The 13,917-nt window shown below is 35.7% G+C and overlaps 1 protein-coding gene across 1 annotated transcript in view; it reads right to left on the bottom strand.

The window, feature by feature from the left end:
- The window catches only part of LOC306873916 (dachshund homolog 1-like), a 63,122-nt gene that overhangs the window by 1,391 nt on the left and 47,814 nt on the right, over positions 1–13,917 (bottom strand). Inside the window, exons 7-10 of the mRNA XM_079423475.1 lie at positions 6,237–6,382; positions 6,015–6,162; positions 1,200–1,343; positions 340–408 (exon numbers count right to left, since the gene is read on the bottom strand). Of these exons, the coding sequence (XP_079279601.1) occupies positions 340–408; positions 1,200–1,343; positions 6,015–6,162; positions 6,237–6,382 (507 nt within the window). The remainder of the gene's footprint in view (positions 1–339; positions 409–1,199; positions 1,344–6,014; positions 6,163–6,236; positions 6,383–13,917) is intronic.

Raw genomic sequence — 13,917 nt, 5'->3', positions numbered from 1 at the left:
GACAATTAAGGGACCCATTAATTACTGCTCCCCTTTCTTTTTTCTTTTTGCATCAGTGTCATTTCATTTCATTTCACTCTCAATGTTTTAAATGTTTAATATTCTAACAAAGGCTTGTAATACATCATCAGGGCTCTGTTTACATTATCATATACATTGTCAAACAACAGAACATAATGGATACCATATATAGGAAAGATGGTATCCATCTGCGGTGGTAATTTCTTTCAACACTTTGAAGATTACAGCCAGGGGAAAACACATTTAAATATAGATCTATGAAGAAACAATGCGATGGAACATGAAAAGATGAAATATCGAAGATTCAGACATCTGCACCTTGTATTGTTCTGTCAGTGTCTGTTTTGCTGCTGTTATGGTTTGTCTCCATTTCCTGTTGAGGAGGGTCTGTTAACATGAAAACAGTTATCAGTAGAGTTATGAATTATTTGTCTGTGTCTGTTTTTACTCATCAAATACCTAGAAACACATTTTAAAGTGTATAATACTGTTATTTAGCTGTCAAAACGGTAAATATACATCACATGGGATTCCTGGGAGACCTGGGATTGTAACACAACTTGCTTTATTGTCTGTCACTTTTGTGCTATTTATCTAATTTAATATTTGTCCCATATTTATCTGCAACAAATTTTAAGTTGTTTTGAAATCTGCAACTTATCCCTGAACTGTGCTCTGTTTTACAAACTACTCCACGACTGGTTTGAGTTACACTAATAGCAAAATGAATAGAAAATATTAGTTGAAATTTTGTACATCAATTTATTCTGTTTATCAAATTTAGCAGAAATAATTTTATTACAAGCCTTATACCAGCCAACATCAGTTTAAGCACTTTATTTTAAAAAGGTACAAAAAACAGCGAACAAATTGGAAAAATTATTAAACAAATAACATTTGACTGACCTGTAGAAACAAAAAGCAGTGTTACAAGTATTGTTCAGGCACAATGTTTCTCAATTTTTTTTAACAAATAGCTAATAGCTAGCTAGTTTTAAGTAAATTTTATATATCAGTTTAATCAAACTAAATCTGCTGATTCAGTATCAGATGTCATTTAACAAGCAGGTTACATATCAAAAGATATTAAGCTTTTAAATCCTTTATTTTTTTTAGACACACTAAGAGTTTGTACCGTCACCTCATAAGGGTGGTGGTCATGTGATGTGCTTTCTAACCGTTTTGAGTGGGTGATCTCTCACTGCAGGCCGTCCGCTGCAGGTTCCGCTCGGCCTGGTCTCTTCTCTTTGACTCGACCTCCAGAGCCTCCTGCAGTTTCCTCTTGGTCTTCTTCTCTTTCTTCAGCCGCTTCTGGATGAGAGCTGAGAAAAGCACATGTGGCAAAAATAAATAATAAGAATATTAACTAATAACAATGTACACAGCTGTGAAAACTTTGGAAATGGTAAGATTTTGAAAATGTTTTTAAAGGAGTCCCATATGCATCTCTTAAGCAAAGGCTGCATTTATTTGATCAGAAATACAGTAAAACGTGAAAAATGATTACAGTTTTAAATAACTGTTGTCTATTGTAATATGTTGTAAAATGTACTTTATTCCTGTAATGCAAAGCTACCATCATTACAATCTTAAGTATCACATGATCCTTCAGAAATCAGTCTAATATGTTGATTTGCTGCTCAAGAAACATTTCTTATTATTATCAGTGTTGAAAACGGTTGTGCTGCTTCATATTTTTTGTGTAAACCGTGATACTTTTTTGATGAATAAAGGTTCAAAAGCACAGTTTTTATTTGAAATAGAAATTTTTAAAATGTAATAAAGGTCTTTAATTAAAATTGAAACTAAAATACACTAATTAAAGCATTCATTTACATGAAAAAATATCTTGACCCCAAACGTTTGAACAGTAGTGTGTTTCAAAGTATATCTACTCTATCTTATATAGCTATTGCCTTAAACTTTGAAAAACTTTATGCTACTGTTTAATTTAAATATTATTACATCAAATCCCACGTCGCAGCAAACAGTAATTACAGCAAACTATGAAAAGCTGTTTCACATGCCCTTATTCAGCCTTTCACTAAATACTGTGTCTGATATAACGCACATCTAATGTGAAACTAGGCTGGAGCCCAGTGGAACATGTTCATTTTCCAGTTTGCAGTAAGAGCTTAATTCAGACGGCACAGTCAGCAGAAAAAAAAAAAAAACGCTTTCTGTCTGATAGATGTGAGTCTCTGTGAGTGATCTAGGACCAACCACCTTTTTCTTCTTCATTTTTTCTCTGACCACTGGGTATAAAGCACAGAAACCGATTCGAAGTCAGTTGGCTGGAATATAAAGACATCTCTCACTAATGGAAGAGCCAGTTGATTTGATGAATTATGCAGGAGATTCATTATCCTCATCAAATGTGATGAGGTGAATATTAACACGGCAATTCTGTTTACGCTGATAATAAATCATTCACACTAATATCATAATATGTACTTGTAATTACAAAGGGTAATTCTCAGTGTCTGTGTATGTGTGTGTGTGTGTGTGCGGCTGAAGGAAAGTGCTGAATTTGCAGTAACATGACTATCTGGAGCTCAATGCGGGCGATGGGAGAAAACAAGATGAGGGTCTCTCTAATTAAACAACATTCATTAATGGTGCATGTTGCCCTGTCACCTTATTTAATGATTCCGCCGTTTTATGACGGCTGTCTCGGAGGTTTCTGATTTATGTAGACTACGATTGTATGTACATTCTGGAGAACAGAAGATTAAGAGATTAAATTGAGTGTAAATTTATTTGTTAGTAAACGTGATGTGAAAGCTCAAGTGACGGACAGTTAGATGTGAGAACCTGTTTTGCTTGTTTTTGTGATGTGGGCCGACAACATTACATGTAACTGAAGATGAGCTTAGCTTTCAATGCAGATACAATTTCAAATGTGAAAGCACAGACATCTTTTTCCTGTTAAATCCTTATTCTGAGTGGAATCACTAAATTTGCAACAGCTTATCTTGCAGACATCTGTCAATCATCAGTCATGCATAGTGAACATGAAAACTTGCTGATAGCACATGCATGTTGCCAAGGCATTATGCTCTGTTCTGGACAAACATCTAGCAAACACTGATAAAAAAAAGAATGTCCACGATAAAGAAAAGGTACTAGGTTTTTAGAAATGCATTTAAAAGAAATGCAAGAAATGCCAATTTTGTTTCAAGTTTCATGCGGATTCGAAGGCATTTATACCATTTTGAAGAAAAGTTTATACTGTATTTTTGTGGATATGTGGTGTTGCCATCAAGTAAAAAGTCATTTGCATTTGCCTTACACCCTGAATACATGTGAATACTCATATCTTAATCATTAAATCATTTGCAATATATTTTTCAAGGTAAAAACCTTCAAAACAAAACAATACTTTTTTATTCAAATATCATAAATTATTAGTTCATAAATATTATATTTTTGGGAAGTTGCACCACATGGCATGCTACAACCTGAACTAACTTTGCATTGTCATAAACAGGTCAAATGATCTGATTTATTATAGGAAACATATGGACCTTGACACATAGTCATGTTCTTCTCTATTTCCTGTTTTTTTTCTGCATTTTTTGTGCAAGACAAAGTTTATGCAAACTTTTGTCAGTGTATGTATGAATTGTATCCTTCATTTAAATAAATGTAATACTAACTCATTTTTATTAAATAAATTCAATTATTGGGGGCAGTCGTGGCCTAATGGATAGAGAGTCAGACTTGTAACCCAAAGGTCGTGGGTTTGAATCTCAGGTCCTACAGGGATAGTAGGTGGGGGGAGTGAATGTCCAGCGCTCTCTCCATCCTCAATACCCCGACTGAGGTGAGACCCTTGAGCAAGGCACCGAACCCCCAACTGCTCCTTGGGCACTGCAGCAAAAATTGCTGCCCTGCTCCAGGTGTGTGTTTGTTCACTTCTCACTGCTGTGTGTACACTTGGATGGATTAAATACAGAGCACAAATTCCAAGTATGGGTCACCTTTCCTTTCCTTTCCTTTCCTTTCCTAAAAACAGCAATAATATGTCACCAACCCACAATTACCTATATTCTAAATGTTAAAGGAACTGGTTCACTCAAAAGTAAAAGCTAAATTACTATTTATTTATCCTCATGTTCTTCCAAAGGCATGTGCTGTTGAAACAAAGAAGTAAAACACAGTAAAAGCATTTTTGGGTGAATGCTTTTACTATTCCTTTAAACATCAAAAATAGTGACTTATGAAATCGGATATGTAACAAAGTATTGCTGATCAGTTGCAATGAACCACCGCTACCTCACGACCAATTCGTACATATCTTACGAGGTGGCTAATTCACCTCACTCGTACGAGTTAGTACAATTAGTCTAAACCCCAGTGACGGGTAGGTTTAGGGGTGGGGTTAGGTGTAGGTCATTCGTACAAATTCATACGAATTGGCAACTCGTAAAATACGTACGATTTAGCAAAAATTGTATGAATTTGTATGAGTGAGGTCGTAAGAATTCATATGAATTAGCCACCTCGTAAAATATGTACGAATTGCCGTGAGATTGGGCTGGATGAACACACAGAATATACATCTTGGTGACAAATTAAAAAAAGTTTTTTTTGTAACACTTTATTTTAGGGACCAATTCTCACTATTAACTAGTTGCTTATTAGCATACATATTACCAGTGTTGGGGGTAACGCACTACAAGTAACGCGAGTTACGTAATAATATTACTTTTTTCAAAATATCCAGTAAAGTAACGCATTACTTTTTAATTTACAAGAAAATATCTGAGATACTTTTTCAAAAAAGTAACGCCAGTTACTTTTTCCCATTTATTGACTGACAGTGCGCTGTGTGAGCATGCTGTTACTGTAGCTCTAGACTAAATGTGAATGTGCATTAATTCATCCCACTCGCAAAAAACAGATTTATTATTCATTAAAATTAATTAAAACAATGAAATGCAAACTCAGAATATGACACAAACCTGCAATAATTAAATATGTTAAACAGCACAAATGTATCTAATCCCATTTTATTAACCAATGTCTTTGCTGCTGACATTTGATGATCCAGTTCAACCAAACTAATAAAGCAAAAATGACTTTAGATAAACTAACAATTGTGCTTCGTTGTTTTTTTATTGCTGAAGAGTGTTGAACCTTCTTCTCCTGCGTTCTACTGTACTTTTTCTTCAGTCTGAGGTTTATTCATTACACTTTTAAAGTGAAAAAGTGAAAGTGAAAATTACACTTTTTGGTGTGAAAGGGCTTTTATATTTGCTATAATTAGAACTTCTTGTATTAAAAAAAATCAAGCCCTGCTCATATTTAAAAAGTAACGCAAAAGTAACGTAACACATTACTTTCCATAAAAAGTAACTAAGTAATGTAATTAGTAACTTTTTTAGGGAGTAACGCAATATTGTAATGCATTACTTTTAAAATCAACTTTCCCCAACACTGCATATTACTAGCATAGTGGTTGTTTATTAATACTAATAAAGCGCATATTAATGCCTTATTCTGCATGACCATATTTTAGATCTCATACCTAAACTTAACAACTACCTAAACTAACTATTAATAAGCAGCAAATTAGGAGTTTATTGAGGGAAAACTCTTAGTTAATAGCGAACATGTATTTCCTAATCTAAAGTGTTGCTAGATTTTTGAATGTTTTTGAAAGATGTCATTACTCCAGTCCTCAGTGTCCCATGAACCATGATAAATTAATTCAGGTTAATTCAAATGAATTCTGCATTTGTTTTATAAACAGAAAGTCCAAAAGAACAGCATTTATTGGAGAAATACTTAACTGTCACTTTTGATCAAATTAAATCTTTGCTGAATAAAAATTCTAATTTCTTGAAAAGCAAAAGCCTTAGTGTACATGTGGGTAGTGTACATGTGCTCACTGGGACACTCAGATCTGACCTAACCAGGGGTCTGCAGAGAAACCCACTTAAACAAAGCATTGTGTGTAGACTGGTCTCAGATTAGCTAATAATCACCTCTGTTTTTCTGCTCGACGCAGAGCTGTCTCTCCAGCGTCTCTCGCAGCTCTCTCTCCCTGTACAGCTCCATCTTCAGCTCTGTGCGATCCAGCTGGACCTGCTTCTCTTGTGCTCGTGCATTATCAATAGCCACCTTTAACAGACCCTGGAAAACAGGAAATGGGCTTCAGATTTGCAGTGTCAATCTTTACGCTAAATATTTTGAAATATTTGATATACCTGTATATTGGTGAGGAGGGTTTCTATGGAGGACAGGCCCTCAGGAAAGAGCATTGGAGCAGGGAATCCTGGGGGTAATGTTGGCCCAGAATGAGACACTCGCTCATAGCTGTCTCGAGATATGGGTGTGCACAGGACATTTTCTTCTGTCATAATAAGAAAAAACAATAATAATAATAATTATTAACTATTAAATAACTTAAAGTACAATATAAATAAATAAATAAATAAATAAATAAAATTAATTGCATAACTGCTCACAAATTTGGGGTCAGTAAGATTTTTGGCAATATTTTAGTATAGGGACCATTTCTCACTATTAGCTAGTTGCTTATTAGCAATACTATTATTAACATATTGTCTGTTTAATAGTACTTATAAAGCACACATTCTGCATGACCATTTTCTACATCCCTAATCCTAAACAATACCTAAACTTAACAACTATTATTAAGCAGCAAATTAGGAGTTTATAGAGGAAACAGTCATAGTTAATGGTTTGTTAATAGCGAGAATTGGACCCTAAAATAAAGTGTGACCAGATTTTTTTTTAATACTTTCCATTTGAATACTTTTGAATACTTTTATTCAGCGAGGACGCAATTAATTGACCATTACATATATTTCTATTCTATATAAATTATCAAAGAATCTTCTAAAACAGTTTCCACAAAAATATGAAGCAGCACAACAGATTTCAACACAGAGTAATAAGACATGCTTCTTGAGCAGCAAATCAGCATATAAGAACTCAGCTTTGCATCACAGGAATTTACTACATTTGAAAATATATTATAATATATAACAGTTATTTTTAAATCGGAATAATATTTCACAATTTTACCTTTTTTTCTGTATTTTTAAATGCAGCTTTGGATGAAAAAACTTATTTTTATTCACAAATATTCACAAATGTGTGGATATTTTGTAAACTGTCATTTTTCCAAACACGTTTGCAAGTTCTCCATATTTCAATTATGTTTTTAGTTCTTCTCTGAAATCAAACTGATATTCCACATCCTCAGTCTTTTATCCATGAGTCTTGAGAGCAGAACACTAGCATCATACTGATTCAAGGTCATTACACATCAGTGTTACTTTTTTTCTAGTGCACTCCGTGAATATTTCTTTCTTCAAATTTCAGTCCATTCATCTGTGAAGAATCAGCAGTGTTTTCAGTTAAATCAACTTAGTTTCAATGAGCCACTACACACGGGTGCTGGTTCATTTTTGAGGTCTCAGAGGAAATAAATTTGGTTTAATTTAAGCCACAGCAGATCCTCCCACTATCTAATGGCTCTAAATCTGTTCTCAGCTTATAGTCACAGCTGTATTAGGATGTTCATAAAGCTTAAAATATGACTGTAACATATTACTAGTGACTCAAGACAAGAGCAGCACTGTGTCTTTTGCAATATTGGTCAATATTCTAAAAGAGATATATATAAAGCTGAGATAAAGAGGATTCTCAAACAAACTTTCTTGTGTATCCCTTTGTGACAATAACAACATTCTCCATTACAACAATCCCTTGTCATCAGAAGGCTTAAAACGAAGAAAAACCTGAGAGCACTGACCAAAGCACTTCAAGCACAGGAAGAGGCTGAGATACAGAGCACCAAGAAATGCTGTTTTTGATCAGGCTGAAGCCTTGATCTTGTCATTGTCACTCACTTCAAAGAGTTTGCTAATGTATGGGTCCTCCTGCTACTATCCAGAACTAACAGCAAAACCAGAGGCTCTCTCGATATGACAATTTCATCTTACTCCTCCTCTCATCTCTGCCACTTTAACAATATGATCTTAATCTTTAATTAGCCCTGGTTTAATCTTTATGAATCACACATCATTTCATATTTAAATTTTTGATTTTTATCTTAATTTGGTGGAAAATTACAGTCTGATATTCAGTACTAAATCAATTATATGCACTTGGCTGTATTATTTCCGACAGTGTATTTAAGAGCACAAACAGGCAACCATGGCTGTTTTTACTAACTCAGTACTTTTACTACTTCAGTAAAAATAGCATATGCTATTTATATATTATCAGTTCAAAGTTTGGGGTCAGTGGGATTCTCGGTGAGAAGTCTCTTATGCACATGAAGGTTGCATTAATTTGATTAAAAATACAGTTAAAAACAGCAATATTATTAAACTTTATTACAATTTAAAATAACCATTTCCTATTGCAATATATTTTAAAATGCATTTTATTCCAACAACAAGTTGGCATCAGATTTCTGTTTAAAGGTGCTATAGAATGCATTAATACAATATTTTAAATTGTTCTCTGATATCTACATAGAATGTATGTGGCTTAGGAAAGGGCAAAAATAAACCAGAAACAGTTTTACATGTCCATTTACAGCCCTAAGATTTCTCCCTAGAATGAAACGGTCTGTTATTACCTTATTTGGAAGTGTCATTAATAATAATGTTGAGCTCTGCTCTGATTGGCTGTTTCAAAGTGCGGCTCAATGTTGAGCTCTGCTCTGATTGGCTGGGAAATATATATTTCAATACGTTCTCGCTCAGATATATCGTTGGGTAATTATACTGTAAATAAAATGCAGGCATCAGGGAGCTGCTCTTAATATGATGGGCATTGAAACTGTTTTCAAATGCACGATCGCTTTTTATTTTCACTTTCACTTGAGATTCGCGATCGCATGTACTCTGTTTATACTATAGAGCGGCAGTACTTACCACACATTTTACAAGATCAGATGTTTGCCATTGGTGCTCAAGATCTGTAATTAATTCGCCATCATCCTCAGGAATCTCTCCTTACTCTGTTTATGTGGTAAGTGAAATCGTATGTACTGTAATGTAACAGGCTACAGCTAGCAAGGAGCTAACCTAACCATGTCCCTTCAGTGGCTTGCGTTATTTTAGTAGAACGCGTTATTTGTTTTCCGTGCCTTTCTGAAAACAGACACCAACCCATCCCTGCACTTCACATCCCCTGCACACCATGGAACATAACATTTATTTCCATGATCTGCCATTTTCGCTGTTGTCCTCACTTGTTTCTTCATTATACCTGCAGAACTTCTGATGATTCGGCTGTGTAGGTTCGGCTGGCCTAGAACATGGGCGGGTATATGCAAATGTTGTGGGTGTAACTATTAGTGGTCCCAACTGTAACGTCGGGGTTATGTTCTGATTCGCCTGTTTTTCACTGGTCTTTTGTGAAGTGAAGTGACATACATACTGCCAAGTATGGTGACCCATACTCGGAATTCGTGCTCTGCATTTAACCCATCCAACGTGCACACACACAGCAGTGAACACACACACACCGTGAACACACACCCGGAGCAGTGGGCAGCCATTTATGCTGCGGCGCCCAGAGAGCAGTTGGGGGTTCGGTGCCTTGCTCAAGGGCACTTCAGTCGTGGTATTGAGGGTGGAGAGAGCGCTGGACATTCACTCCCCCCACCTACAATCCCTGCCGGCCCGAGACTCGAACCCGCAACCTTTGGATTACGAGTCCGACTCTCTAACCATTAGGCCACGACTTCCCCCAATAATTACATTTTTGTTATTCACGACATTTACATAAGGAGGAGGAAACAATGGTGTTTGAGGCTCACGGTATGTCATTTCCATGTACAGAACTCTTATTATTCAACTATGCCAAGGTAAATACAGTTTTCCATTCTATGGCACCTTTAATTTCACAAATAATGGACTGAAATTAAGGCCAATTCACACCACAGACACAGACCAACAGAAACAGCACAACACATTTGTGGTACTGTATAAATTATACTGTATTTTTGACCTGAATTAAACAAGTTAATTTAGATGTCATTTTAAGGAAACCATTTTTTTTTCAGTGCAGCAATAGGTCCCAATGTAGATATACAAGCTGGTCAAGATTTAGTTTTTTTTATATCCATACCTATACAGAGTATCTCCAGCAAAAGAAATGAAAACTATTAGACTATTTCCTTAGCCTAGGGCTCCACTATTGTACATATCAAAGTTGTTTTAATACTTTTGCACAGTGAGACCAGATGGGCTCTGTTCGTTTTGTAAGGCTGTATTAAAGCATGGGGTTTATGCAGGTATCCATAGTTCTGTAGTGGTAATAACCAGCCCTGTGTATGCTAATAAAAAATGTCAGCAGGGAAGCCAGAGAAAGGTGACTTTCTGTTCTAACACAGCTGATCTATTAGCATAATACTGTACTGCCATATGGCGTTGGCATTACAATTATATACTGTAGGGTAGGACATGCAAGTTCAAAATTATTGAACTGCTATAACAAGTCTGCATCAAAAGAAAAACCTCAAAATCATTAGGGTTGTTAAACTTCATCTGGAGATCGAATACATATAGACAACTGGACATTTTCCACTGCAATGATAAAAGTGTCTGTTTAATACATTTGCTATTGTGTGAGGTAAGTTTTAAAACTCAGCTTGAAAGGTTGATGGTTTGATCCCTACAGGAAGCAAGGCATGTTCTCGCCATTGTTCCCTTTAGCAAAGCACTTAACTGCAGGTTTCTCCAGAGGGATTGTCCATTTAATTATTTCACTGCACCATTTATGGCATTATAAAGTAAACTGTATGGGCCTGATTATGTTACAGTAAATAGCATTTCCATAAATTTTTTCTCCGAAACAGCATTTCAGATGCATAATGACACCTTTTTAAAATAATATTTTTTAAAGGATTTTATTTGTTTAATTAATTCGTTTTCATAAAAAATGCAATTTGTTCAGCATGCTTTCAATTGCATTAATGCAAAACACAAAATCACAAAGTATACTTTTCACAACACAAAATAAGTTTCATCTATGTAAACATTTCTTTCACAGTAAGTATAATGAATTGCTGTTGCATTATAAGCTTGCATTATTTTCTGTAAACAGAAAGAGAGAGAGAGAACAAAGCATAGAGTAAGATTGCGTACAAGAGAGATGAAACTATCAATAAATATGCGTCCGTCAGATTGATCAGAGACGCATCCAGAGGAGAAATGGCATCAAATACATAATTTTACATAACAGTATGCCATGTGGGACTGTTTACAGAGGCCATGCTAGAGACTGGCAAATTACTGTAAGTCACCCTGAAAGGGTGTATAGACTCATATGGTACAGTGAAAACATTTACTGTTTTGGCAGTAAACTCTGTTTTAGCACAAAACCTCATGGCAGTGTCATATCATATCTTTTGATGACACACTATGGATTTTATGTCAGTTACATAAGTTAGGTTTTAAAAGATTGACTAGCTGTGTAGTTTGGATTCTTGCAAGAGTTTTGAAAATGTACACATTTTACTGCACCAAAACGAATAAAATAACCTAATAATATGTTCACATTTTAGTTCAATTGTGGCTATGATTTAACTAAATTAAAATGATTGAAACAAATTAGTACAACGTGGCCACAATTGAACAAAATTAATAAATAGCCATAAGAACAAATGATTAATTTATGGCCATTATATTTTCCTGCATGTCACGTGTTTTGTCAATTTAAACTTTGGTCTGTTCCTTACTTAAAGTTAGTGTTTGGATTCTAAAGACTCATGCTTTTAACCACTAAAGGTAACTAGAGGTAGCTCTTAACTTTTTAAGAGTATGTAAGAGTTTATGTTTTTGAAAGAAATCTCTTCTGCTCACCAAGGCTGCATTTATTTCAAAATACAGTAATATTGTGAAATATTTTTACAATTTAAAATAACATGTTTCTATGTAAATATATTGTAAAATGTACTTTATTCCTGTGATGCAAAGTTTTTTTTTAAAGCTCAGTCCACATTCTTTTGTAAAATTTCTTCATGTGTTCCACTGAAGTACGTCACAGGTTTGGAATGACATGGGGGTGATTATCAGCAGAAGTTTAAAATCAGCTCGTAAGTGTATTTACTTGTCTCAGTGTTTAGCGCATTTGCCGTTGCTAGGAAACGCTTATTTTTGTTTACTGTGTTGAGAGGTGCTGAAGGTGCTGTGTTGGTCTCGTACTGTATCGCGTATCTTGTCAGTGTGTGCACTTGCTTGGCCATTTTTAGTTGATAAACAGGAAAGTGGGTCCAGCTGAATTGAAATGGTGACTTGTTGGATTGGTATAAAAAAGGTTATTATACCGGATAGTGTAAAGACCATCAACTCTACCGTGCGACTCCACCGGGCAGGGATAGAAGTATCGCTTTTTATTTAACTTTTTTCATTTATATGTTTATTATTGAAATTTTGTTATATGCATGTCTCAATTTTATTTAATTTCTTTATTTTCTTAAATATGTGGGTATATAGTATTTATAGAGTTGTAACTTTTAGTTTTAGTTACTTTTTCTTATTTGTAAGTCGCTTTGGACAAAAGCATCTGCTAAATGACAAAAGTAAGTAAGTAAAGTAAAGTAAAAGATTTTTGGGGTGGTGAGATCATACACAGCCAGTCTGTACACAGGTAAACTGAGCAGACTTATTGAAGTTTATAAATCGTTCCCAGTCTTTCAGTCTGTCTATATTTATGTCTGTATCTATTTACATGCTCATCATTTAACCCCAAGCATCTCTTGTATTTTTGTTCTTGAATGTCCTTTGCTTTAAAAAATGCATTCAAAATCTCAGCCCAGCTCTTTGCCCATATTGTATTTAAAGTATATATATACCTCAGGATCCATTTAAACAAGTAGGTGCTCAAAATCTCACCTTCCCTTGTGCCTGATACGGTCTGATTAGATTTACTCACCCCTCCCTTATCTCTGTGGATTCACTTAGCTGACCAAAGCATCTTAATCTCACACTATCTGATCTTCACATCTTGGCAGAAGAGCGATGTCTCTGTCACATTCAAGGTGTTTCAAAGAGGAAAAACAATCGGTCTCCCATTTCGGCCGGCTCACCGTCGACTCCCCTCACCGCCGATCTCCCTCTTTCTCACCTCCCTCCCTCTCCTCTAGGGTTCCTAAAAGCATGGTGTCTGCTGGAATGTGATTAGTGTTGGCCGCCGGAGCACTCAGCGGGAGGAAGCTTGCACCATGCCACTGAACTACGGTGCCCCGGAGGGACAATCAGTGCTGAGTTAGCACTACTCCCTTTTCTCTTCTCCATCTCTCCCTGTGCCTTCAAATCTGATTGATCCTCCATTGAATTATTAGGGTGTGTGCACTTGCTTTCCAGCAAAAAATACTGGCAGCCTGTTAGATCATAAGTGTATCTCCTCAACCAAGGTCACTTTTTTCCCCTCTTGTTTTGGATTCCCTGGGCTAATGAACTTCTGCGTCCACCGCTAAAGCCCTCCACAGTCAGCATAAGAGAGCGAGCGGAGAATGAATGAAGGTTGAAAAGCTCCAAGGCGGATAAAGGACTCGTCTTTGAACTTTTCAGTCTTTGACAAGCCATAAAGAAGAGATACAACTTCTGATCTTCACACTTTCAGCGCTGCCCCTAAAGATTAATTTCAGGAACATGAAGGTGGAAGTTATCCTTCAGTCTAGTGACTGGTAAAGGTGTCCTGGCAGTGACTGAGAGTCTAGAATGACGTTCTACAAAGGGAGAGCCATTGATTTTTGAAGTTTCCTAAAATCAGCATGCATAAAATTTGAGACGAAGCTTCACAAGAGCTCAGCAGGCCTAGAATTGTGCCAAGGGGCTAACTTCAAATCAAAACTAGTTAAAGGACAGTTTTTATGACAGTGAGCTTAACTGTTCG

The sequence above is a fragment of the Barbus barbus genome (assembly GCF_936440315.1).
Source record: "Barbus barbus genome assembly, chromosome: 8".
NCBI classification, from domain to species: domain Eukaryota; kingdom Metazoa; phylum Chordata; class Actinopteri; order Cypriniformes; family Cyprinidae; genus Barbus; species Barbus barbus.
This window is presented reverse-complemented; position numbering and strand designations above follow the sequence as displayed.